Genomic DNA, 26,923 nt, shown 5'->3' with positions numbered 1-26,923 from the left:
GGGGGAGAAAGGGGGGGGGGGGGGGGGGGGGGGGTTCTGTGAACACTCGATAGTCTAGATATGAAACTCGTATATAATCACGTAGCTCTTAACTAGAGTAATATATATATATATAGAAGTTCCACACTATGTGTATTTCTTAGGTCATTAACAATCAATTTCTCTTCAAACACCACTTTCACTTACTATCTTTTAATTCAACATTTTCTTCTATCAACGTCTCAGTTAATTAACACTCTACTACAAAATGTCCAATGCTCGTATCGCAAGGCTTGTTAGTAAAGTAGCACCACCACAATTTGTAAATATTATGAGAAATAGAGCATCAAAGATGTTGGAGACAATCAAAGAAGATGATAAAGAAGTTAATTATGAGACATCATCAATTTCTCCAAAGAGTTCATCATCTTCAATGAAGTCTAAGTATTTTGTCAAAAAAGTTCAAATGTCTTTTCCTTTATTTGGAACTAAATCCTCTTGTTACAAGAGAAATTAGTCCATATTAATATATGTTGGTTAAGTTTGTATGCTAATTTCTAAATTAGTATATATTATATTATCCATCCAAGTGAGTTTGTGTTTAAGCAAAGATACTCTCTTTGTTCGAGTTCTGAGAATGGAGTCGCCTCTGATAATTAAAGAGGGTTTTACTACAAATTGTGAGACTTTTCTGGCGTGAATCTGTATTAATCAGGCTCTAAAATAGATATCAGACAACATATATATGAAAACTAAGAGCAAAAGATACTCTATTTGTTCCTGTTTATGTGGCAATGTTTCCTTTTTAGTCCGTTCCGAAAAGAAAGAGAATTTTCTAAATTTGGAGACATAGTCCTCTTCTTTATGTATTCTTCCATATTATTACAATTTTCTTTTCTTATTGGAAAACAAAATAAGTAATTTTCTTCCATATCCAACCGGTTTAAGCTTATATTGCTTAGACTCTTCAAAATTGTTATCGCATACATGTCGGATACTTTTAGAGTATCTGACACACATGTCAATTTTTTTTAAAGATCCAACAACATAGTGTTCAAGGTAATGATATATTTGCCCAAATCTATTAAGATATGGATTTGGAAGAGACAAGGGAAAAAAAAACTTATTCGCACTTAATATTTAAATCACTTACTTAACTTGATGTAAACACTAAATGCGGGTTCACAAGGATTTGTTTTACTTTTCATTTTGTAAAACAAATTAAATCAAAAACAAAACTGTTATGAAAAAATTATAAAAAAAAATCAAAAATTTTTTTGATCTGAAAAATCTCCCTAGAGGTAAGAAAATCAATTTATATTATCTTTGCCTATTTGATTATCTTCCTCTAGTGGAGATTTTTCTATTTTCATTGATCATTCATCAACAATCACATATCTTTTTATCTTAAATAACTTTTTTTTTCTTGTTAATTTTATGATTCCTTAGAAATAAATTTAAATATTTGAGGTTTCTTCATACCTGAAAATAATAAATTTGGAATTTGTTTTTTTTTTGTCTAGATGTAAATTTTTAGATAATTTCTTGTTGGATGTGCAATAGGTTGATCAAAATTTAATCTTTGGAGCTTTAGGCGATTCATATAGTACTATTATCAATTTGCCAATAGCGAAATCAGAAATTTCGTTAACGGTGTTATTTTGACCTGTATACTATAATTTTTCGACGAAAGGTGTTCATTTGATTACTTTGTATCTCTTATTAGAGATATAAACAAGATTGTTTTTTTCTTCCTTTCTTTTTTTGTTATGTTTGATGGCTGATATTGGCAAGGCAATGTCTCGATTCGACGTAGAATCGTTACAAGAAATGCATTGTGTTCAAGAACAACTTATAGAGAAGTTGTACAATGAGTTGGATGAAGAAAGTGAAGCCTCATCTAGTGCAGCAACTGAAGCTCTATCGATGATTTTACGTCTACAAGGTGAAAAGGCTGCAGAGGAAATGGAAGCAGAACAGTACAAGAGATTTGTAGAAGAAAAAATGAGTCATGCTGAAGAATCATTATGTGTTTTACAAGAACTTATTGATCAAAAACAGATGGAGATAGATGAATTGGATCATCATGCACAAGTTTATCGAAATAAGCTTGTGAGTATGGGCTATGATGATGATATTGATGATAGTGATCTCGAATATCTCGAGGATTTAGAAGGAAAAATGATTGTTCAGTCTATTGGGAGGTGTAAATCCACTCCGAATATCCCATTGAAATATGCTAATATGAAAAAGGATGTTCTTAAAGACGAAAAGATCAGTCCAAAACGCGATTTGAATGATGTTCCAACGGCTGGGAGTATAAGTTTGTACTGTGAGCAGATCGAAAAGTTGGAAGAAAGAGTGAAACAGATTGCTGGTGCTAACTATGCGAAATTGTCTAGTTTACCAGTTTCTAAAAGAAGCTCTTGTAACAATTTCTTGGAGCAATTTAAAGAAACGTACCTCGTTCAGCATCGAGGGAATAAATCAGCTAACGAAGTTGCTGCTAGTCGTTCTGCTTCTCCTCCGAATGTTCTTGATGTCTTTGAAGTCCCTCGAGCCATTAAAGACGAAGATTTTGTTGTCCGAAAGGAGGCTCAAAAACAACTTGTTAAAGATGAAACTGATTGGCATAAGAAATATTTAGTACCTATGCAGCATTTGGATAATTGTCCTACAACTAGTGCTTCAGAAACAGCAGAGATTCGTCATGTCAATAGGACGACGTTTGAGATAGCTGAAGTCAAGAGACAAGGTATGAGGCAAGAACCCGACAGACACAAAGAGCTAATGTTGTTACATGACATTAAGGAGCAACTAAATTTAGTACCTATAAAACATTTGAAAAATTGTCCAATGACTAATGCTTCAGAAACAGCAGAGATTCGTCGTGTCAATAAGAAGTTTGAGATAGCTGAAGTCGAGAGACATGGTACGAGGCAAGAGACAGAGAGACACAAAGAGCTAATGTTGTTACATGACATTAAGGAGCAACTTAATTTAGTACCTATGCAGAATGAGAACAAGTTACATAGAGTAGGTGAAGCTGCTTCTCCTACCACTAGTTCTTCAGAAACAGCAGAGATCTGTCCTGTCAATAGGACGACGTTTGAGATAGCTGAAGTCAAGAGACAAGGTATGAGGCAAGAACCCGACAGACACAAAGAGCTAATGTTGTTACATGACATTAAGGAGCAACTTAATTTAGTACCTATGCAGAATGAGAACAAGTTACATAGAGTAGGTGAAGCTGCTTCTCCTACCACTAGTTCTTCAGAAACAGCAGAGATCTGTCCTGTCAATAGGACGACGTTTGAGATAGCTGAAGTTGAGAGACAACGTACGAGGCAAGAATCTAACAGACACGAAGAGCTAACGTTGTTATATGAGATCAAGGAGCAACTAAATTTGATGCAATCTGACATTAAAACTTGGAAAAATATCAAGTCCCATCCAAGAAATGAGCCATCTGTAGTTTCTCTAACAGAGGTACTCTCTTTAACTGCTCTGTATGTGCTTTTGTGTTGCTATAAAAAAAATATTGTGCTCGCGATAAGCCATGTTGCTCAAACTCTCCAAAATGTTGTGGCACCCCTGATCAGTATGCTCCAGAAATGCACTGCTTTTGGAGGATCTGACACGCACCCCTATTCAATATCCTCGAAATGCACTACTTTTGGAGGATCCTACATGCACAAGTCGACAATTTTGACGAGTCCTAGCAACATAGGCAATAAGTATATAAAATCTGACAGTGCATTGATTTGGTGGACAGGTGATGGCTTGCTTTTGGCTTTGATCCAGTTATCAAAAAGCTTGCAAGTTCAAGATGTTGAAATTTTTGCTTATTATGACTTTTGAGTTGAGACAGTCAGTGTCCGAGCCAAGATTTTCACTAATAAAGTAGTAATTACACGAAGAAGCTAAGGGGATTCAACATATACTGTATATATATAAAAGATAATTTTGTTCTTGTATATACCATGTAACTTTCAGCTGAACATGATTCGGATGAACCCCTTACTCCCTCCTAGCTCCGCCCCTGAGTTTAGTAGTACTTTTGGCCTTTTTACGAAAATGGTCCCGTAGTACGATTCGATTATAAAATTGATTATTAGTGGCTTGTAAAAGTTTGTATTTCAAGAATCTGCAACAATTGACCATATCAACCAAGAAAAGATCTTTTATCTTGTTATCAGGTTTCAAGTTTTGTATAATTAAAACTTTTAATCAACAATGACTATAAAAAAGTATGTTTTTGATACTAATGGTTAATTAGTCTCCTATTTCTTATGTCATTCATGATGAAATACCTTGATTCTACACTCAAAATAGTTGTTGTTTGGATCCTTCAAAAATTCCTCCAAGTGTGTGTGTCGGATCCTTCAAAACACGTCATTTTTGCAGAATCTGAGCAACATAGCTTAACGATGTATTTATTTTTTGCCAATAGGTTTGGGGAGACTTTAATAGAACACCTTTTTATCTCCTTTATAGGTCATAGAATTGTATGCCCACTCCTTTATAGGTAATTGAATTCTGTGCCCAACTCTATCTAAAGTTTTAAATTAATAGAGTAAAGTCTATTAAGTGACTTTGATTCCGTTTCAATTTATGTGACTTACTTTCCTTTTATAAATCTAACATTATGTATGACATATTTAATATCACGAGATTCAAAAGTCTTTATAATACACAATTGTCAAACACATTGTAAGTTATTCATTTCTCAGTTCTTCTCTTTTTTTTTCTTCCAATGTCTACAAACTCATCAGACAATATTGTTCACCTTGATGAAGTGACTGTAGCCATGGTGCCATTTCCTGATTTTAGCCATCTCAATCAGCTCTTCGTTCTTGCTCGTTTCATCGCTTCCCATAATATACGAGTACACTTCATCTGCCTTGCTGATTGGAACCAAGATTTGAAACTTCGCATCCAAGGTGGTCTATGTGCCTCAAACATCCATTTTCATGATCTTTTAGTACCTTCTTCTCTTGATGCTGGCAATGGTTTGCCTTCGATTGCTATACTTATAAGAAAGCTCGTCGAGCCCATTAGAAGAACGTGTATTGATATCTCTACCAATGCGAAGAGATTGGTTATAATTCATGATTCCATAATGAGGGACCATGTAAGGGATGTTCATTCATTGATCCCGAACGTGGAGTCTTATATGTTCCACGCCATTTCAGCTTTTGCAAGATACTCTAGGCTCCGACAAAGTATTGATCACTTAGTTGATGACGACGATGATGATCATGAAAAAATGATCAAACAAATGCACGATGACTTTCCGTTGTTGGAGAGCTGTAGTGGACCATATGCAGCAGCACTCGTTAGAAAACAACATGAATGGAAGCTCAACTCAGGAGAAATCATGAACTCGTGCAGAGAAGTCGAAAGTAAGTACCTGGATTTACTTGCACATACAAAAGACAAGCAGTATTGGGCAGTTGGTCCATTTCATATGTTGCTAGAATCACGCGACTCTAGCAACATGACGAAGCATGAATGTCTAGAATTTCTAGACAAGCAAGACGTTAACTCAGTAATATTCGTCTCGTTTGGAACAACCACTACATTAACACAAGAGCAAGTCAATGAGCTCGCGCTTGGTTTAGAACAGAGCAACCATAACTTCATTTGGGTACTAAGACGAGCAGATAAAAAGATGGAAACCGAAAAACTTGAAGAGAATGATGAGAAGATTGAATTGCCAAAAGGGTTTGAAGAAAGAGTGGAAGGAAGAGGACTAGTGGTGAAAAATTGGGCACCACAATTGGAAATCTTGGGACATACATCGACAGGTGGGTTTTTGAGTCACTGTGGATGGAATTCTTGTCTCGAGAGCATTAGCATGGGAGTGCCTATAGTAGCTTGGCCAATCAATTACGATCAACCATTTAACGCTGTTTTTATAACCAAATTGCTGAAGATTGCAACATCTGTTAGGAGTTGGGCACGTCGAGAGGAATTGGTAACAGCATCAACCATTGAGAAAGCTGTCAACAAAGTTGATGGGAACGACAGAAGGGATCGAAATGAGGCAAAGGGCAGTAGAGTTGAGCAATAAGATCAGGAATTCTGTTAGCCGCGGAGGAGATGCACGCAAGGAAATTGAATCTTTCATATCCTGTATTATCAAATAACTTCACAGGGGCAGAGGCGGAGACAGGATTCCAAGCTTGTGGGTTCTAAAAAGGATAACAATCTTAAAAATCACAAAACACAAATTATGTTAATGAGATGTTTGTCATGTTTGAAATCATTACCTTTTAATAATATGAAGATTTGAGTAATTTAATTTAAAGTTCTAAAATATTGTCAATGAAAGATGAATAATTTTTTAAATATAAATTTTAAACATTTTTATTATAATCTAGAATACTATTTTAAGTGAGAAAAAATTATTAAATTCACCATTAATATTTTCGCACCTAAAATATATATTTTACTAGTTTCATTGTGACCTTGAACCATTACTACCTTCAAAAGTTAAAATTTCGAAAAGCAAATAACAACTATTCACTATAATCAATTATCAATATGTGGGATAACCCTAGAAAATATTAAAAATTGATTTTTGAATAGATAATTCTACGGTGTAAAAGCAAACAAATAAGAAAAAAATGAAAAAGGGGAGGCGGGAGTACATAGTACATATCGAAGGGCAGAGATCGGGTGATAGCAATCAGATCAACAATAAAAGTTAGAATCCTAAATTTTGAAAATAAATTTGAGTTAAAGTTTTTGAATATGAGTAGAAATCAATGAAAATATATTTGGGTTAAATTTTTTTGAATGTCTAGAAATCAATAGTTAGATATTGTTTTAGAATATGACCCAAACACTATTTATTTTTTCTCATTAACCGTTTTTCTGTTTTTATTTTATTTTATATGGAGTATAAATTATCATTTGCCAATTTTCTATACCGGTTTGCTGTTTTTTTTTAAAAAAAAAAAAAATTATAAATTATCAGTTACTAATTTTCTATTTTTTATATAAAAAAAATCCAATGTTTTTATCTGAAATTAATTCCAATTCCAAAAATTTAGTGCCATGAGTGGGTTTCGAACCCACGACACGAGTAATGAATGACTTCACTGGGTGCGTGGAGACTGCTAGGCCACCAACCTCATTATGCTGGAGGGTTCGGAATTTTATGTGTACATTTTATTTGATATTTTAATATGAATATAGAATCTACGAAAAAGCCAATGGGTTCGTCCGAACCTCCTTCCGCTACAGTAGCTCCGTCCCTGCATAGGGGTGTCATTTAGACACACAGCTAAGAAGAAAGACAAGAAAACCATCGCGATATCACTTGTTTTATTTTTAGACTAATTGTTAGTGAAAAAAATAACCAAGACTAAGTGAAGTTAGGTCGATGTAATCGAACCAATAAATTCCGAATATCAAATGATTAAACCGCAATGTACAAGGATGATTCGATGAAGATCAAAATGAGGATAAGAATAGCTCATCACTTTCATCAAATGAATGTGGCATTAACTCTTTTAGGTGGGAAAATACAAATGTAGAAAGAGTTTAGGTTACATAGATCGATCGATCGTGTGAAAAATATTTATATAATTAAGTTATTTAAAAGATTTTCCTTTTGACTTTCCATCTGGTGTTCGGTACCCGCATTGGAGTTCAACTATATCCGAATCGCAACAGTCCCAATATGATTTTTTCTATATCCAGGGTTCAAACCCGTGATATCGATTTAAGGGTGAAGAGATCCCAACCATCCCATGTTGGTAATAAGTTATTTAAAAGATAATTAGCTAAAGCAACGGACACTGAATGAAAATTGCAAGTTAGAAAGGGTCGTCCCAACAATAATAATATAATAACATATCTTGTGTAATTCCACCAGTGAGGTCTAGGAGGGAAGGATGTACGCAGACCCTAACCCTACCTTTGTGGGGTTGATAAAATGGTTTCGATAGATCCCCATCTCAAAAAAGTGTCGACAAAACGATAAAAAAGAAAACAACAATTACAAAATGACAAGATACAAAGAGCAAATGAAGCAACAAGTAGTTGTGATAAGTGAAGAATAAAATACTAAGCTAATAAGAAACAATACTACATTGAAATAAGAGAAGATTAGAAGAAGGGACTGACCCCTTGCCTATCCCACATAAAAAGTATGACAACACTCAACTACTTTACTGCTCTTCTACCCTAATCATCGACCTTTATGTCTTCCTATCTATGGTCCTATTGTCAGTAAGATGAACATATATCATGTTCTGTCAAATCATCTCCCCCAGTGTTTCTTCATCTTACTTCTACCTCTTCTAAAACCTGCAATAGCCAACATATTACAACCCCTTAGTGGTGCATCAACATATTACACCTCATATTCACATGTCCAAACTATCTCAATCTCGTTTCTCTCATCAACAAAAATATATTTTGCATCAAAAGGTGATCTCAGTTGAAAATAGAATAACATGTGTTTAAGAATTCAACAAGATTCTGATATACTACTCTCGAGTATTACGATGGTTTTCCATCTAAAAGAAATCCGCAAAGGCAGGTAGGTGCAAAGCTAGAAACTCAACGAATAATGAGTCGACCCCTCAAACATTTTCACTTAAATAACAAGCTTAAAGTCCTTGCAAGGTTCGAAACCATTACATGCACTTAACACATACATCACTCGCTTGCTCAGAGTGGAACACTTAGCATCACATATTTTTATTACCAAAACATACTCAGTGTGATTCCACAAATAGAGTTTTTGTGTGTATTAGCCCATGGATCTGGCGTCTTAGGGCACTCAAAAAAAAAATTCTGAAAAAACTTTATGAGGACCTCCATAATGAGTTGGGGTAGCATTATGTATAGTCCCACTATTTTTAAGGCATATTTTGGCATTTACGAGCTAACCCTTTTAGAAATTACGCGCTAGCCCATGGATCTAGTGCCTAACCCGAACATTTTTTCTGAAAATTCTGTGAGGTCCTTCGTAATGAGTTGGGAGAGAATTACGTATAATCCCACAATTTTAAGGCATATTTTTGAATTTACGAGCCAACTTTTAGAAATTACACAACTTTCTTGTTTTTTCGTGTGTATTAGCTCATGGATCTGGCGCCTTGGGACTCCCAAAAAAATTGTCTGAAAAAACTATATGAGGACCTCTGTAACGAGTTAAAGGAGAATTACGTATAGTCCTACCATTTTAAGGCATATTTTCGCATTTACGAGCCAATTTTAGGAATTACGTGATTTTTTTATCTTTCGTATGTATTAGCCTATGGATCTGGAACCTTAGGCACCCGAAATATTTTTCTATAAAAACTTTATGAGGACCTCCGTGATGAGTTGGGGAGCATTACGTAGAGTCTCACCATTTTTAAGGCATATTTTTGTATTTATGAGCTAAATTTTAGAAATTACGCTACTTTCATGATTATCGTGTGTATTAACTCATCAATCTGGCACCTTAAGACACCTGTAAAAAAATTCTGAAAAAAAATATGAGGACCTCCAAAATGAGTTGGGGGAGCATTACGTATAGTCCCACCATTTTAAGACTTATTTTCACATTTACGAGCCAACCTTTAGGAATACGCGACTTTCTTGATTTTTCGTGTGTATTAGCCCATGAATATGGCACCTTAGGCAACCAATTTTTTTTTTGAAGACCTCCATAATGAGTTGGGGTATCATTATGTATAGTTCTACCATTTTAAGGCATATTTTCACATTTACGAGCCTACTTTGAAGAATTACGCGATTTTCTTAGTTTTCGTATGTATTAGCCCATGGAACTGGCGCCTTGGCCACTCGAAATTATTTTAAGACAACTTTATGAGGACCTCCACAATGAGTTGGGGAGCATTACGTATATATAGTCCCACCATTTTAAGGCATATTTTTGCATTTACGAGCCAACTTTTAGGAATTACGCAATTTTCTTGGTTTTTCGTGTGCATTATCCCATGGATTTGGCGCCTTAGGGCACCCATGAGTACCTCTGTCATGAGTTGTTGGAGCATTACTTATAAGTCTTACCATTTATAAGGCGTATTTTCGCATTTATGAGCCAACTTTTAGGAATTACGCGATTTTCTTTGTTTTTCATGTGTATTAGCCCATAGATTTGGTGCCTTGGGTCGCCTGTAATTTTTTTCTGAAAAAACTTTATGAGAACCTCTGTAATGAGTTGGGGAATCATTACATATAGTCCCACACTTTTTAAGGTATTTTTCACATTTACGAGCCAACTATTAAGAATTATGCGACTTTCTTAGTTTTTCATGTATATATGCTCATAGATCTGACGCCTTGGGGCAGCCGAAATTTTTTTATGGGGACATTCGTAATGAGTTGGGGGAGCATTACGTATTGTCCCGCCATTTTTAAGGCATATTTTTGTAATTATGAGCCATCATTTAGGAATTGCGGGACTTTCTTGGTTTTTCGTGTGTATTAGCCATGGATCTTGCGCCTTGAAGCACCAAATTTTTTTTTCTGAAAATACTTTATGAGGACCTCCATAATGAGTTGGGGGAGCATTAAGTATAGTCTCACCATTTTTTAAAGCATATTTTCGCATTTACGAGCCAACTTTTAGAAATTATGCAACTTTCTTGTTTTTTAGTGTGTATTAGCCCATGGATCTGGGCCTTTGACACCTAATTTTTTTTTATGAGTACCTCTGTAATAAGTTAGAGGAGCATTTCGTATAGTCCCACCATTTTAAGGTATATTTTCAAATCTATGAGCCAACTATTAGAAATTACGCGATTTTCTTAATTTTTCACGTGTATTAGGCCATGGATCTATCGCCTTGAAGCATCCGAAAGTTTTTTTCTGAAAAAACATTATGAGGACCTCCGTAATGAGTTGGGGGAGCATTACATATAGTTACACCCTTTTAATACATATTTTCGCATTTACGAGCCAACTTTTAGAAATTATGCGACTTTCTTGGTTTTTCGTGTGTATTAGCCCATGGATTTGGCTCCTTGGGCACTTGAAATTTTTTTATGAGGATCTCCGTAATGAGTTGGGGGAACATTATGTATAGTCCCACTATTTTAAGACATATTTTCACATTTACGAGCCAAATTTTAGACATTACGCGACTTTATTAATTTTTCGTATCTTTTTTTCTTTTAATCAAAAGCATTGGGCCGTGCCCATTTATTGATACAAATTAGGAAAAATTACTGAAATACCCGTCTTATGTTTCCCTTATTTCTAATATTCTCTTTTATTTCTAAAAACCTCTAAAATCCCTTATTTCTCTCCTAATTCTAAATTATTTTATACTGTATCCAAGCTACATATTATGTATCCGATTTATTTTATAATGTATCCGAGCTACATATTATGTATCCGGTTTGTTTTACTTTTTCAGGGATTAATGTAATTACAAATTAAATAGGGATAGATTGAAATTTCATATTAAAACTATGTGATTCCTAAAATTTATACTAATTAGATTAAGCCACAAAATACATGACTTACGTCCAACTATAACCCAAAGCCCAAATTTAATAGTACAATTACTAAAAAGCTAAACATAAAAACTTTTCGTGTGTATTGGAGGGTTATAATTATTAGAAAACATGTCAGCGTAACCAAAAAAAAAAATTATTAAAATTTGGACGGTTGTAATTATTTCCACATGTTAGTGTTGCCAAGAAATGAGGGGCTATATTCCCAACGTGGTTAGAATTTTGGTTTTATGATGAGGGGCTAGACTTGTATATAGACAAATCCAATATTTTATTTTTACGGTTTTAATAATTATGGCTTTTAGCATTGATTTGACACATTTTAAAAGATTTACTTATGTAATATTGAAAATATTAAATTCAGATTAATTCAATTTAAATACTCTACATCTGTCCTTAGACTTATATATTTAAAGTTTTTTGAATTTTAACTCGCGAATCTGAAATTGATTTGACGCTTGTCCTTTTTATTATATATTACCTTACAAGTTGCACCACTATGATATATATTAGGAAGAAAGTTAAAAATGATGTAGAAATTAAAGCCTCATCATGCGGAGAAGTCAATTTAAATACTCCTATGTTTTTTTTTTAACTCAACAAATCACAAAGATCTGGCTTCGTGTGCCTCAATAGTTGATTTAGCGTTGAGCTATGTTGATATTAAATTTTGTATAGGTAATATTATATTTGATAATTGATTAGAAGCTAAGTTTTTCATGTAAATTAATATTGTGTCTAGTTTGTAATTTAAAAATATGTAGAATTAATATATGTAATAAGTTATGAGGAACTTTACGTATTATTTTATGTAGAATAAAAGATGGAATAATTAATATTAATTCATAGTCAAAAATAACATTTACTTGATAAAAATGGCTCAAGAGATCATTATCATAATTCATGATTCAATCATAACATAAAATCATCAAATTAATATCAAGCGAGAACATCAATGATTTTTCTTTCATTTTAAATAGAACCTGAGGGAAAATAATAATAAAAAAGTACTCCTTTCATCCATTTTTAATCATATATTGCACTTTTCGAAAGTCAATTTGACTAATTTTCAAAGTTAAATTAGATAATATTAATTCAAATTTTTAACAAAATATTTAGATATTCAAACACTATACGAAAAGTTATATAAATTGCAATTTTTGGCATATTAATATGATGAAAAAATACATCGTAAAATGTTAGTCAAAGTTCTTATCGTTTGATTCTAAAAAATAAAACCATGACAGTTAAAAGTGAACAGATGAAGTAATTAGAGTGGACTAGTTACAAAAGAGGATTTTCTTGTTTTTACTTTGATGTAAAGTTTTCAATCTCCAAGATAACATCTTGATTAAAGCATAATGGTGCAATAAACAAGGCTGTTTCTCAAAATTAGCAAATAAGAGTACACATTAATTAATTAATCATGTCATTAATTTGTCTAACTAGTGCTATAGCCTATATGACTTGTTAATTACTTGTTCATTAACTTATTCATTAGTGGAGTTGTTGTTGATTGTTGTGTTTGCCATGTTAACTTCCCATAATTTGAATTTCCTCCTACATGTCTTGTCTTTGTTTAATTACTTCTTAAAAATGAAACTAAGCAAGTTACGAAGATCGATGATTTTCATTTTAGATAAAATGAAACAGTCAAAAATACATCTAAAGTATCTATGAAATTTTTTCTTCAAATTTCATAGTTGAACTATCAAATGTGCGAGTTTTCTACCTGAACTATTATTTATCAAAAAAACACCAAAGATATAAAGATACAAGAAGCAAAAGACAAATAAATAAATTGCAAGGTAGCTCATAATTCAAATTAAGCTCCTTTAGTTTAGGGTTTATTAAGCTCTCAACACAAGGAGATAGAGAAATTTTTGTTGTTAGTACTCTTTATTTTCATATTTCTTTGTCTCTATAAATGTTAATAAAAAAAGTTAAACCTTATACTCCCTCCGTTCAATAATAATTGTCCACTATATTATTTTAATATAATATTTGTCCACTTTATAAAATCAATGGATAATTTTACACTTAGTTCCTAATTTACCTCTATCATTAATTGTAGTCATTTTCCTATTATATTTTTCAAGACATTATATTTATTATAATCAAGGGATGATACAGTAAAATTATCCTTCTATTTATAATTTCTTAAGAAATGTATAAAATTAATAGTAAACAAGTATTGTTGAACAGAGAAAATATTACTTACCATAACAATTATTAGTATTTATTATTCTATGTTAATGCAGACAAGAAATATGGGGTTTTGGTTGTTAAAATTATAACAATTATTAGCATTTATCATTCTATTTTTTAATGCAGACAAGATATGTGGGGTTTTGGTTATTAAAATTATAATAATTATTAGTATTTATCATTCCACGTTAATACAGACAAGAAATGTGGGGCTTTGGTTATTAGAATTTGGTGGGGGTGGCTATAGTTAGTATATTCCAACGTGTAGAGTATTGATTGAGGATGAGGGGCTAACTAAGTCAACGACTCCTTCCGTCCCATTTTACATGGCACCCTTTTATTTTTTGTCCGTTTCATAAATATGTCATCTTATTATAATTAAAAATAATTCAACTTTAAAATATTCCTTTTATTCTTAATGAAATGACTTTCAACCACACAAATATCTATGGATTGTTTTCGACCACAAGTTTCAAAAGTCTTCATTTTTTTCTTAAACACCGTGCCAAGTCAAACGGTGTCACATAAAATGAAACGGAGGGAGTAGTATTTAAAGGGTATTTTTTTTCTGATCGATCTTTCAATTAGGGAGCTTTCCATCTTTCAAACTTTTGACTTAATATATTTCCACTTTTATTATTTATATTTAGTATTAGTATAATATGATATAATTACTTTTTAATACTTCATTAATAATTAAATGCTTAGTAATATATGATTTTAATTTAATATAGAGGTAAAATAATAATCCAACTTTGCACTCATAAAGCTGATTCAAAATTTCATTGGTTATAAATGGTCCAACTGTCTTCTTCTTTTTTCTATATTATCCTCAAGTTATCTAAAAGATATTTCAAATTTTCATTGGTTATAAATGATCCAACTGTTGTTTTTTTCTATATTATCCTCAAGTTATTTAAAAGATAATTAGCTATAGCAACGGACACCGAATGAAAATTGGAAGATAATTATTTTGTGTAATTCTACAAGTGAGGTCTAGGAGCGAAGGATGTACGCAGATCATACCCTACCTATGCGGGGTAGAGAAATTGATTTCGGTAGATCTTCATCTCAAAAGAAATGTATACAAAACAAGATAAAAAGGAAAAGAACGACAAGAAAATGACAAGATACACGGAGCAAATGAAGCAACAAGAAGGGACTTACTGTTTTATTTAAAAAATATAATTTAAGACTGGTTTAAGAGTCGCCACTTAATTTTTAAGAAAAATCAAGAAAAAACTATTTTTCAAAAGATTAAAACAGTAAATCTAATGAAAATATTTAAAGGGGGTTCGAGGTTCTTATTAGCATTTCGGGAAGGGTTTGAAAGCACCCGAAATACCCGCCAATACGCGGTTATCCGACAATTAATTTATTTGGCTAAAATATTTTAACTTGATTTGCAAAATTGAACCATTTTAGTTAAGACCATTTTAAAAGGAGAAAAAATATCAAAATGTAATCTAAATGAAGTATTTTATAAAATTGTTCCTTTAAGTTTTGTTAAGAGATGAGTGGTTTAGCTAAATTATTAAATCAAAATACACGTCTTTCGGGGATTTGAATTTTTCAACCTTAAGACTAACGACAAATACTAGTAAGTAAGTGAGCACAATAAAGTAAAGAGGGAAAGAAAGTTAGGCCCAAGTTTGGTTTTTCTGTCCGCTTGGACCAATACTTGGACCCGTTTTATTTTGGGCATTTGGCCCATTTAAGTCACCTGCACCTGTCCTAGAAATCTAACAAGAATAATAAACATAATAACTAAATGGGCTTAGGCTCAATAAAAACAAAATACAATCCTTTTATATAAAGAGTGGGCCTTTGACCCAATCTTTTCAATTCTCCGGTTTGTCGCGACTTCTTTCAACTTTGGGACCTGTTCGACGATTTTTATAGTTGGCTGACTCGAATAAAGGATTGGGCCTCCGTGGCCCAATAAGAAAATGCAAGGATAGAGTCCAGGAGGACTCGTGCAGGTTTCACATGTAAACAAAGTAAAGAACAAAAAAATTAGTAGAGTGAAAGGGATATAACATTCAAGGGTATCAGCAAGCAATTTATTACTACCAGTAAATAGGGGAAGACGCAAATAAAAACTTAACTTACTCTTAAAATATGATAGCAGCATGTGCAAAGAAGATATCAATTAATATAACCACTACCAAGACAAAACGAATCTATTTCCATTTTTCATGCAATAAAACACTACCCATTAGATGTGATCACAAGATGGACATCAACTGTATATATCTTCTAAAAATGAATACAAGCAAGATATGTTCTAATTGATGCATGCATCGTTAAAAGGAAATAAATAAAATAAAATAATAATAATAAAAAAAGCTAATTAATTATATACGAGCAAAAGAAAGTGATTTGGCAATTTGCTAGACTTAGTTTAAGCTCAACTGGAGAATTCTTAAATGGACACTTAGTCACACATTGTATGTGCAAATCATGAATAACACCAAATTCAAATCATTTTAACAATCTAAATGAGATAATCTCCAGGATAAGAGTACACAAAACTTGCTTGGTGATTAATAGAAAAAGGACTTAACCTTAGATACTGTACAAGAAACGAGTGGAAAAAGTGATTAACTTGACGGGAAAAAAAAATAATAAAAAAAATCAAACTACTACCTCGAGGAAATAAAAGTCAAACCTCACATTGTATCTCACTATTTCCTACTTAAACCACAGTAAATAAACCAAATACACATAGCTAACATTATTTATGTCGCAACTACTCGTAGCAAGAAGCAAAAACAACTAGAAAGAAAGAATCAGTTTATACGTCATTTTTCGCTACTCGAAAATTAACTAATCTCAGAACCACAAGCAAAAATTAGACAGAATTGAGGCATAAACTTGATTCAAACACGACATGCTAAACAATAGTACAGTCATGAAATTTGCAAATGGATAAAACAAGTTTTCATATCCAACAAACAATAGGCAAAACAACATACAAACTTTTATACTAATCAGTTATAAGATTCAATCCTCGTCTTGAAAATCCAATAACCTCAACAGTAGCTTAAAGACGATGAAAATAAAGAGTATGTATTTGACGACATTCAAGTAAATGGATGAGAAGAAAACAACAAGACAAACCCAAATGGAGAAACAACAACATCAACTACAAAATGGCAAATTTTTTTGAATCCACACTAAGAGTAAATACTGAAATCGATTCAAGATAGACATAGTACTAAAATACCAAGAACTCAAGTAACGGAAACATGAGACGAAACGAGATAAGGATGAGGTTGTTACCTTCTTCTGGGCAGCGAACCGGACGAACAAGCTAGCGAAGGCAAGCTTTCACCACCGACACCGCAAGCCAAAGACTCTTAAACGTAAAATAGCGATTCTTTCTTTAATTTTTTCCTTAATTCAATATCCACCCCCCTCTCCCCCAATACTGAAAAGAAAAGGATATATAGAAGGAGATAGGGTACCCTAATTTATTTTTTTTGGGGGGGGATTCTGGTAGGAGAGGGTATTTTCAAAATTCAAAAACCATCAATTTCTTGCACCATTTAGGATAAACACCTTTTTTTCTGAAATTTTACCTCATTCCAGAAGAGGAAAGGGAGAAATGCATGCCTTCTGTTTGCTGCTCTGTGTGTACGGATCGAAAGGGACGTTTGGAGAAGAGAACAAAAAATCGTAGGATGCGTCAAAGGTGTGAATTCGACGTGTATTTGCCGTGAAGCTGAAGTTGTCGTTAGCTGCTGATGTTGCTGTTAACGTTTGGACTGTTTCTGGGTCTCTATGTATTGTTGGAGGCGTTGAAATTAGAAGGGGAAAAAGGAGGTGGGTCGCTGGGTCGGGTCAGAGAGCTATTGGGTTGGGTCGGGTTTAAAGGGTGGTGGGCTGTTGTATTTGGTGTTGCTGTTTGTGTAATGTTGGAACGGGCTCATAGTTGGTTGAAAATGTAGTTAAGAATAATGGGCTCCTGGTGATTATTTTTGGTATTGGGCCTGGCTGGCTAGTTTATGCAAGGGAAAAAAGGGTTGAATAGGGTCAAGAATGTGGTTAGATGTGTAATTAGGAGATGGCCACATGAATTTAGATTATAGCCATTTTAAGTTAAAACTTAGCCAAATTGAAGTTAGTTGATGAATTCGGCTAACAACTAAGTAAGATGAATCAATATAAATTAACTAACGAGATTCTTAATTTCAACAAAATAAAATAATAAACTCGATTATAAACTACTTAACTCAAAATTATAGCTATCATTTAAACTAAATTAGTAGAATATTTAACTAAAATATAAAAAATCCTTTTTTGATATGATTTTAAAATATTTATAAAATATACTTAATTATATACGTAAAATTATAAAATGAGAATTAATTAAAAATAACTTGAAAATATTTTGAATTTTATAAAAACTTATTATTTCAAATCGTTTTGAAATTTAAGAAGCTCAATGGTTAATTTGTATTGTGGAGGTCCAAAATTGGGTGTCAACACTTACGCCTTACCTATCCCACATAAAAGTATGACAACACTCAGCTACTTTACTATCCTTCTACCCTGATTCTCGACCTCTATATCTTCCTATCTATGGTCATGTTATCAGTAAGATGAAGATGTATCATGTTCTGTTTCATCACCTCCACCCAGTGTTTCTTTGGCTTACTCTTACACCTCCTTAGCAGTACATGTACATCCACACACCTCATATTCACATGTCCAAACTATCACAGTCTCATTTCTCTCATCAACAAAAATATATTTTGCATCAAAAGGTAATCTCAGTTGAAAATAGAATTGCACGTGTTTAGGAATTGAACAAGATTCTTATATACTACACTCGAGGATTAAAGATGGTATGTCCTCTAAAAGAATTTGCAAAGGTTGGTAGGTGCGGAGCTAGAAGCTCAACGAATAATGACTCGACCCCACCACCCTTTCCACTTAAATAACAAGTTTTAAGTCCTTGCAAGGTTTAAAATCACTACATGCACTTAACACATACATCACACAATATTTTGCTCATAATGGAACACTTAGCATCACAAATTTTGATTATAACGACATATTCATTGTATTTCACGAGTAGCGTCTGAAAAAAAGGCACACATTACTCCCACCTTTGTGAAGCAGAAAAGATATTTCTGATATACGCTTGGTTCAAAAGAAAAGTATCATTATTTATTTATTTATGAAAATATTATTTATATAAATTAAGTAATATAAAACGAAGTTAATATTTAATTAACTTATCCTAGATCTACATATCACACCATATCTTTTAGGCCAAACACATACACAACCCCTCAAAACTTGCCCTCATTTTTCATTTTGGCACTCCAACTTAGCCTTATTCCATTTTAACCCTTAAACTCCATTTTTTCTGTACCATTTAAACACTAATACTAATTTTTATGATATTTTTTTATTTATGTTCTTCAATTGCAATTTTTTATTTTAAAAAAAATAGATGTGTGTCTGTTAATTTTCGTAAAAAAATTAAACATTTGTCGAACGAACATAAAAAAATTTCAAACAATAATATTATTTTTGAGATTTCTCTGTATTTTTGCATGAAAGTAAATTGACGAAAGTTCTTTGATTTTCTTTCTTAAACATTCAATTAAATTAAATAACACTACTTATTTATTATTTCTTATCATCTAGGCTATCTAAATTTAACGCAAATACTCACTTTTTATTTTTAATATAAATCAATACGAATAAAAAAACTCATCTTCAATATGAGTAAAAAAGTCTCTTGTGCATTGCTAATAACACTACAAAAAAATGTTAAAACTCGACTGACTTTAATTTGTTAGATTGTCGGTGATTTTTAAGAAAGAAAACCAATACAATTTCGTCGGTTATTTTTCACATAAAAATACATAAAACTCTTAAAAAGAAATTATTAGTTTTTAAAAAGAATTTTTTTTTGTTAATTTTTATTTTTTTTAACTAAAATTCACTGACACATGTCGATTTAAAATAAGAAGTTTCAATTGAAGAATATATATAAAAATAAAGAAAATCATAAAAAATAGTATTTCGTGTTAAAATGGTACATAAAAAATTGGAGTTTAAGGGTTAAAATGGAACAATGCTAAGTTGGAGTGCCAAAATAAAAAATGAGGGCAAGTTAGAGGAGTTGTATATGTGTTTGGCCTATCTTTTATTATAAATGTTCATGAAAAGAGTGGCATGGTGCATCATATAGTTAGGTGAAAAATTCATTGTACCTTATCTTCTTTGGTTGGTCCTAAGCTAAGTTGTCGGTACAAAAATCATTCATATTAATTACTATATTTTTAAGAAGCGTGTAAAGTCATTTTTATCGATCGATCAATGTGGCATCAACTTTTTTAGGTGGGATAATACGAACGTAAATATTTATACAATTAACCTATTTAAAAATAATTAATAAACTTGAAAGTTAGAAAAGGTCATTCCAAGTTCCAACTAATAAAAATATATATATTTTCCATCAAAAGGACGATCTCAGTTCAAAATGAAATTACACGTATTTATGAATTAAACAAGAGTTCGCAAAATGTGTTCAAAAATTCCAATGGTTATAAATTTACCATAGTCTATTTATTTTTTCTATATTGTCCTTAGTATTAATTAGTATATCCTTCCAAAACTCAATTTTCACAAAGTTCTTCTCTTTTTGTTGCAATGGCTGCTATTAATTCCTATCGGGGAGGGTCAAAATTGGATGTCAACAATTAAGTTTTTACACAATTAATACAATTTAATTTGTTGTAATATGTTGTCTACCTTATCTTTTTTTCAGGTTATTAATTTTACTTATTAATGTAAATAGTTTTAGTTATCTTTTCAATGATCTTTATTGTAATAGTGTAAAGATTCTCTACATTGCAAGTATATAAAAAAAAGTTAAACCTTATACTCCGTCCGTTCAATCATAATTGTTCACTATACTATTTTAATATAATATTTGTCCACTTTATAAAATTAATGTATAATTTTACACTTAGTTCCTAATTTACCTCCGTCATTAATTATAGTCATTTTCCTATTATTATATTTTAAGACATTGTATTTATTATATTCAAAAGATGATAAGTAAAATTATCCTTCTATTTATAGTTTCTTAAGAAATGTATAAAATCAATAATAAAAAAGTATTATTGAACAGAGGAAATATCACTTACCATAACAATTATTAGTATTTATTATTCTATTTTAATGCAGACAAGAATTGTGGGGTTTTGGTTATTAAAATTATAACAATTATTAGTATTTATCATTCTATTTTAATGCAGACAAGATATGTGGGGTTTTGGTTATTAAAATTATCATAATTATTAGTATTTATCATTCTACGTTAATACAGACAAGAAATGTGGGGTTTTGGTTATTAGAATTTGGTGGGGGTGGCTATAGTTATTATATTCCAACGTGTAGAGTATTGATTTAGGATGAGGGGCTAACTAAGTCAACCACTCCTTCCGTCCCATTTTGCGTGGCACCTTTTTATTTTTTATCCGTTCCAAAAAAATGTCATTTTACTATAATCATATATATATATATATATAAAAGAGAAGCTTAGGCCAGTCTACGTGGCGCCACCACAAACCAGAATTCCCTTTTAATTTATTTATTTACAAAATTAGCATTCCCCTTTCATGAAAAGTTGAGACTTTTATGAAACGTTGCGACTTTAATGAAGAGTTGCGACTTTTATGAAAAGTTGCGACTTTTATGAAGAGTTGTGACTTTAATGAAAAGTTGTGATTTTAATGAAAAGTTGCGATTTTAATGAAAAGTTGCGACTTTAGTGAAGAGTAGCGACTTTTATGAAAAGTTGTGACTTTTATGAAAGGTTGTAACCTTTCTGAAGGGTTGCAACTTTTTCAAATAGTTGTAACCTTTCCGATAAGGCACAATAAACATTGGTTCACACTACCCTTTGTTGTCTATAAATAAAGGAATTTCCTCTCATTTTAAAACAAACGAAAATTCTGAACCTATTCTTCTTCTTCTTCTTCTTCTTCACAATTAAATATTTGTGTATTTTGCTTATGTTGAGTGGCTCGCTGACACTATTGCTTATGTTACAAATCCTGGTATGTAGTTTTAAAGTCATTAATTTATGCTTATGTTATTAAGGATAAATGATAAGATGTAATCATTTTCATTTTCCTTTACAATATTAATGTTTGTTACTACGTAATCTTGTATGTAAGATAATATAGTGTTTTAATTTTAATGACTGGTAGGTTTTAAGTATTATTTTATAAATTCCATGATAGGAAATTCATGCGCGAAGCGCGGGTAATTTTACTAGTTAAAAATAATTTAACTTTAAAATATCCCTTTTATCTTTAATGAAATGACTTTCAACCACACAAATATCTATGGATTGTTTTAGACCATAAGTTTCAAAAAAAATCTTTTTTAAAAAAAAAACCGTGTCAAGTCAAACGGTGTCACATAAAATGAAACGGAGGGAATATTATTTAAAGGGTATTTTTTTCTGATCGATCTTTCAATTAGGGAGCTTTCCATCTTTCAAACTTTTGACTTAATATATTTCCACTTTTATTATTTATATTTAGTATTTAGTATAATATGATATATTACTTTTTAATATTTCATTAGTAATTAAATGCTTAGTAATATATGATTTTAATTTAATATAGGGATAAAATAATAATCCAACTTCGCACTCCTAAAGCTGCTTCAAAATTTCATTGGTTATAAATGGTTGAATTGTCTTCTTCTTTTTTCTATATTATCCTCAAGTTATTTAAAAGATAATTAGCTAAAGCAAATGAAAATTGGAAGATAATTATTTTGTGTAATTCTACAAGTGAGGTCTGGGAGCGAAGGATGTACGCAGACCATACCCTACCTTTGCGGGATAGATAAATTGATTTCGATAGATCTTCATCTCAAAAGAAATGTAGACAAAACAAGATAAAAAGGAAAAGAACGACAATAAAATGACAAGATACACGGAGCAAATGAAGCAACAAGAAGGGACTTATGCCTTACCTATCCCACATGAAAGTATGACAACACTCAACTACTTTGGCTTACTCTTACACCTCCTTAGTAGTACATGTACATCCACACACCTCCTATTCGCACGTTCAAAGTATCTCAGTCTCGTTTCTCTCATCAACAAAAATACATTTTGCATCAAAAGGTAATCTCAATTGAAAATAGAACTGCACGTGTTTAGTAATTGAACAAGATTCTTATATACTACTCTCGAGGATTAAAGACGGTTTGTCCTCCAAAAGAATTCCGCAAAGGTTGGTAGGTGTGGAGCTAGAAGCTCAACGAATAATGAGTCGACCCCACCACCCTTTCCACTTAAATAACAAGTTTTAAGTCCTTGCAAGGTTTAAAATCACTACATGCACTTAACACATACATCACACATTTTGCTCATAACGGAACACTTAGCATCACAAATTTTGATTACAATAACATACTCATTGTAATTTTACAAGTAGCGTCTGAAAAAAGAAAAACATACCCCACCTTTGTGAAGCAGAAAAGATATTTCTGACAGACCCTTGGTTCAAAAGAAAAGTATCATTATTTATTTATATATGAAAATATTAGTTATATAAATTAAGTAATATAAAACGAGGATAATATTTAATTAACTTATCCTAGATCTACATATCACACCATATCTTTTATTATAAATGTTCATGAAAAGAGTGGCATGGTGCATCATATAGTTAGGTGCAATATTCATTGTATACCTTATCTTCGTTGGTTGGTCCTAAGCTAAGTTGTCGGTACAAAAATCATTCATATTACTTACTATATTTTTTAAGAAGCGTGTAAAGTCATTTTTATCGATCGATCAATATGGCATCAACTTTTTTAGGTGGGATAATACGAACGTAAATATTTATACAATTAACCTATTTAAAAATAATTAATAAAATTGAAAGTTAGAAAAGGTCATTCCAACTAATAAAAATATATCTATTTTCCATCAAAGGACGATCTCAGTTGAAAATGAAATTACACGTATTTATGAATTAAACAAGACTTCGCAAAATGTGCCAATGGTTATAAATTTACCAATAGTCTTTCTTTCTCTATATTGTCCCTAGTATTAATTAGTATCCCTTCCAAAACTCAATTTTCACAAAGTTGTTCTCTTTTTGTTGCAATGGCTGCTATCAATGAAGTGATTGTGGCCATGGTGCCATTTCCTGATTACAGCCATCTCAATCAGCTCTTTGTTCTTGCTCGTTTCATCGCGTCCCATAATATACAAGTACACTTCCTCTGTTTTGCTGATGAGAATAAAGATTTGAAACTTCGCGTTCAAGATGATGTAAGGGCCTCAAACATCCATTTCGACAACCTATTGAGACCTTCATCTCCAACAGAAAAAGATGATCGCGATGGAGAGCCTCCGATTCTAATGTTCCTGGAAAAACTCAACAACTCCATTTATGAAATATGTCTTAAACTCTCAACTAATGCAAAAAGATTAGTCATAATTCATGATCTTATAATGAGTAGACAAATATTGAATGTAAATATAATTCAAGTCTTATATCTTCCACACCGGATCGACTTTTAGCAGATATTCTTCCTTCAAACAAACTATTCCTGACATAGTTGACGATGACGATGATCATGAAAAATTAATCAAGCAAATGCAGGATGAGTTTCCAATGTTGGAACCACATGAGAAATATTGTTTTCAAATGGAGCTTGATGATATGGAGATGCAATACTCAGGAGAAATCATAAATTCGTGTAAAGAAGTGGAAGGTAGGTACCCAGAGTTACTTGCCAAAGCAAAAGACAAGCCGTTATGGGCTTTTGGTCCATTTCATATGTTGCCTAGAATCACACTCTTATTCGTCTAGCAACATCACTCGTCATGATCAATGCCTAGAATTTCTCGACAAGCAAGATGTTAACTCAGTAATATTCGTCTCGTTTGGATCAACCACTACATTATCACAAGAGCAAGTCAATGAGATCGCTCTGGGTTTAGAACAAAGCAACCATAGATTTATTTGGGTACTAAGAAAAGGAGATAATGCAGAGAAACTTAAAGAGAAAGACGTAAAGATTGAATTACCCGAAGGGTTTGAAGAGAGAGTGGAAGGAAGAGGAATAATGGTTAATTGGGCACCACAGTTGGAAATCTTGGGGCATTCATCGACGGGTGGGTTTATGAGTCACTGTGGATGGAATTCTTGTATCGAGAGCATTAGCATGGGAGTACCTGTAGCAACATGGCCAATCAGTTTCGATCAGCCATTTAACGCTATATTTTTAACCAATTTGTTGAAGATTGGAATCTCTGTCAAGAGTTGGTCTCACCGGAATGAAGTGATAACAGCATCAACCATTGAGAAATCTGTCAAGACATTGATGGGTACGATAGAAGGGGAAGAGATGAGGCAAAGGGCAGTGGAATTGAGCAAACAGATCAAAAACTCTGTTAGAAGCGGAGGACTTGCACGCAAGGATATGGAATCTTTCATATCACATATTATTGAATAACTTCACTGTTGAAATTTGCTTTTAGTTACTGTATTCGCAAAATAAGTTATTTAGTTTGAGATGAATTTGTTGAGTTGTTGAATTTCAAATTATGCAGATTATGTATTTGTGGTGGCTATTTAAAGCCGTTCAATGCTTAATAAAATTATTGAAAGTCGTTTCAATCCATTGAGAGATATTTTCAATCCTTTTTTGCTCCCCATCTTTTAAAAACCCAACATTATTAGCTTAAAAAAACATAGATTGGCTTGATCCCTTGTACTAAATGATCTCCCCTTGCGTTGATTGCTAATGGAGACTGATGAAGATAGTGGGGTTAATATTTCCATTTTCCTTGAGCCAAGGGTCTATCGGAAAAGGCCCTCACTACCTCCCAAGGACTGAGTATGCTTTACCCTCCACAGACCCCACTTGTGGAATTACACTGGGTATGTTGTTGTTGCTATGTTGCTTAGACTCTTCAACGATATTGATAGGTGTGTGTTGGATCCTCCAAAAGTAGTGAATTTTTGGAGGATCCAGCACTGGTGTTGCAGCATTTTTGGAGAGTCCGCGCAAAATAACCTATTGGTCCTTCCAAAAAAAAAAATGAAACATATTGTTCATTGTTCAAAACAAGTAGATTTGTGAGGCATACCAGGAAACACCAGCTGAAACTTGAGCCACTGATTTATCCTTATTGGGCTGATTCTGAACTGTCTGTACAATGGCCTGCATTTGGTACAAACATTACGAACATAAAGCTTTGTTGTTGGGATCCTTGAAGTTGATGGCCGAGTAACACTACATAAGGCGGGACAGTCAACTTGATGTGGGAGAGGCATGAGTGGCAGTTCAATCTTGTGGTATCCTGAATAATACATAAACAGACCCTTAACTTGGCAACAACCGGCAACTATGACCTTTAACTTTGGGTGTGCACAAGTAGACACTTAAACTTGTATAAAATTGATCAAATAGACACATTCGTCCTACATGGCACCCTCATGACAATTTTGTGTCCTATGTGGCATCCTACATGTATTATGCCATGTAGGACACGTGTGTCTACTTGTTCAATTTTATACAAGTTTAAGTGTCTACTTGTGCACACTCAAAGTTGGAGGACATAGTTATCCGCTAAAGCCAAGTTAAGGGTCATGTTTATGTATTATGCTTGAAAATATTAAGCAATTACTTCCTCTTGGATCATCCCAAAGTTACACATGCTTTGATATTTTTGTGACTATAAGAGGGAGTAGCATTTTACCTTGTTAAGTCCTAAGCTTATTGTAAGTTATTCATTTCTCTTCTCAGTTCTTCTCCTTCAATTCCAATGGCTACTAACTCATCAGACAATGAAGAGAGTGTGACCTTGGTGCCATTTCTTGAGTATAGCTATCTCAATCAACTCTTTGTTCTTGCTCGCTTCATCGCCTCCCATAATATACCAGTACACTTACTCTGTCTAGTTGATCAAAGTCAAAATTTAAAGCAGCGCGTCCAAGATGGTCTTGAAGTCTCTCCAACATTCATTTCAATGACCTTCAGCTTCCTTCTGAAATAGATGATACTGGAGACGTTGATAATGATCTGCCTTTGATTGCAGTTCTGTTGGAAAAAAACACTGGGGCAATTCGCCAAAGTCTTGAGCTCTCCACCAATGCAAAGAGATTAGTCATAATTCATGCCAATCTAATGAGGACTCTATGTGGTGGTAGTGAGGGCGGGGGGGGGGGGGG

General features: G+C 32.7%; 3 protein-coding genes across 3 annotated transcripts; all 3 read left to right on the top strand.

Annotated features, from left to right (window-relative positions):
* The first annotated feature begins 1,377 nt into the window (after nt 1–1,377).
* Nucleotides 1,378–4,147, top strand: LOC107061102 (uncharacterized). Its single transcript, XM_015309880.1, has 2 exons — nt 1,378–3,468; nt 3,755–4,147. The coding sequence occupies exons 1-2, from the start codon at nt 1,756–1,758 to the stop codon at nt 3,776–3,778; spliced, it is 1,737 nt and encodes a 578-aa protein (XP_015165366.1). The 5' UTR covers nt 1,378–1,755; the 3' UTR covers nt 3,779–4,147.
* A 642-nt stretch (nt 4,148–4,789) lies between these two features.
* On the top strand, nt 4,790–6,055 carry LOC107061087 (zeatin O-glucosyltransferase-like). Its single transcript, XM_015309829.1, has one exon. The coding sequence runs from the start codon at nt 4,790–4,792 to the stop codon at nt 6,053–6,055; it is 1,266 nt and encodes a 421-aa protein (XP_015165315.1).
* Nucleotides 6,056–23,844: 17,789 nt separating this feature from the next.
* Nucleotides 23,845–25,202, top strand: LOC107061086 (zeatin O-glucosyltransferase-like). Its single transcript, XM_015309828.1, has 3 exons — nt 23,845–24,104; nt 24,268–24,458; nt 24,535–25,202. Exons 1-3 carry the CDS (start codon nt 23,845–23,847, stop codon nt 25,200–25,202), a joined length of 1,119 nt encoding a protein of 372 aa, XP_015165314.1.
* The last annotated feature ends 1,721 nt before the right edge of the window (nt 25,203–26,923 follow it).

The sequence above is a fragment of the Solanum tuberosum genome, unplaced genomic scaffold, assembly GCF_000226075.1.
Source record: "Solanum tuberosum cultivar DM 1-3 516 R44 unplaced genomic scaffold, SolTub_3.0 scf00116, whole genome shotgun sequence".
In the NCBI taxonomy this organism is placed as follows: Eukaryota; Viridiplantae; Streptophyta; class Magnoliopsida; order Solanales; family Solanaceae; genus Solanum; species Solanum tuberosum.
This window is presented reverse-complemented; position numbering and strand designations above follow the sequence as displayed.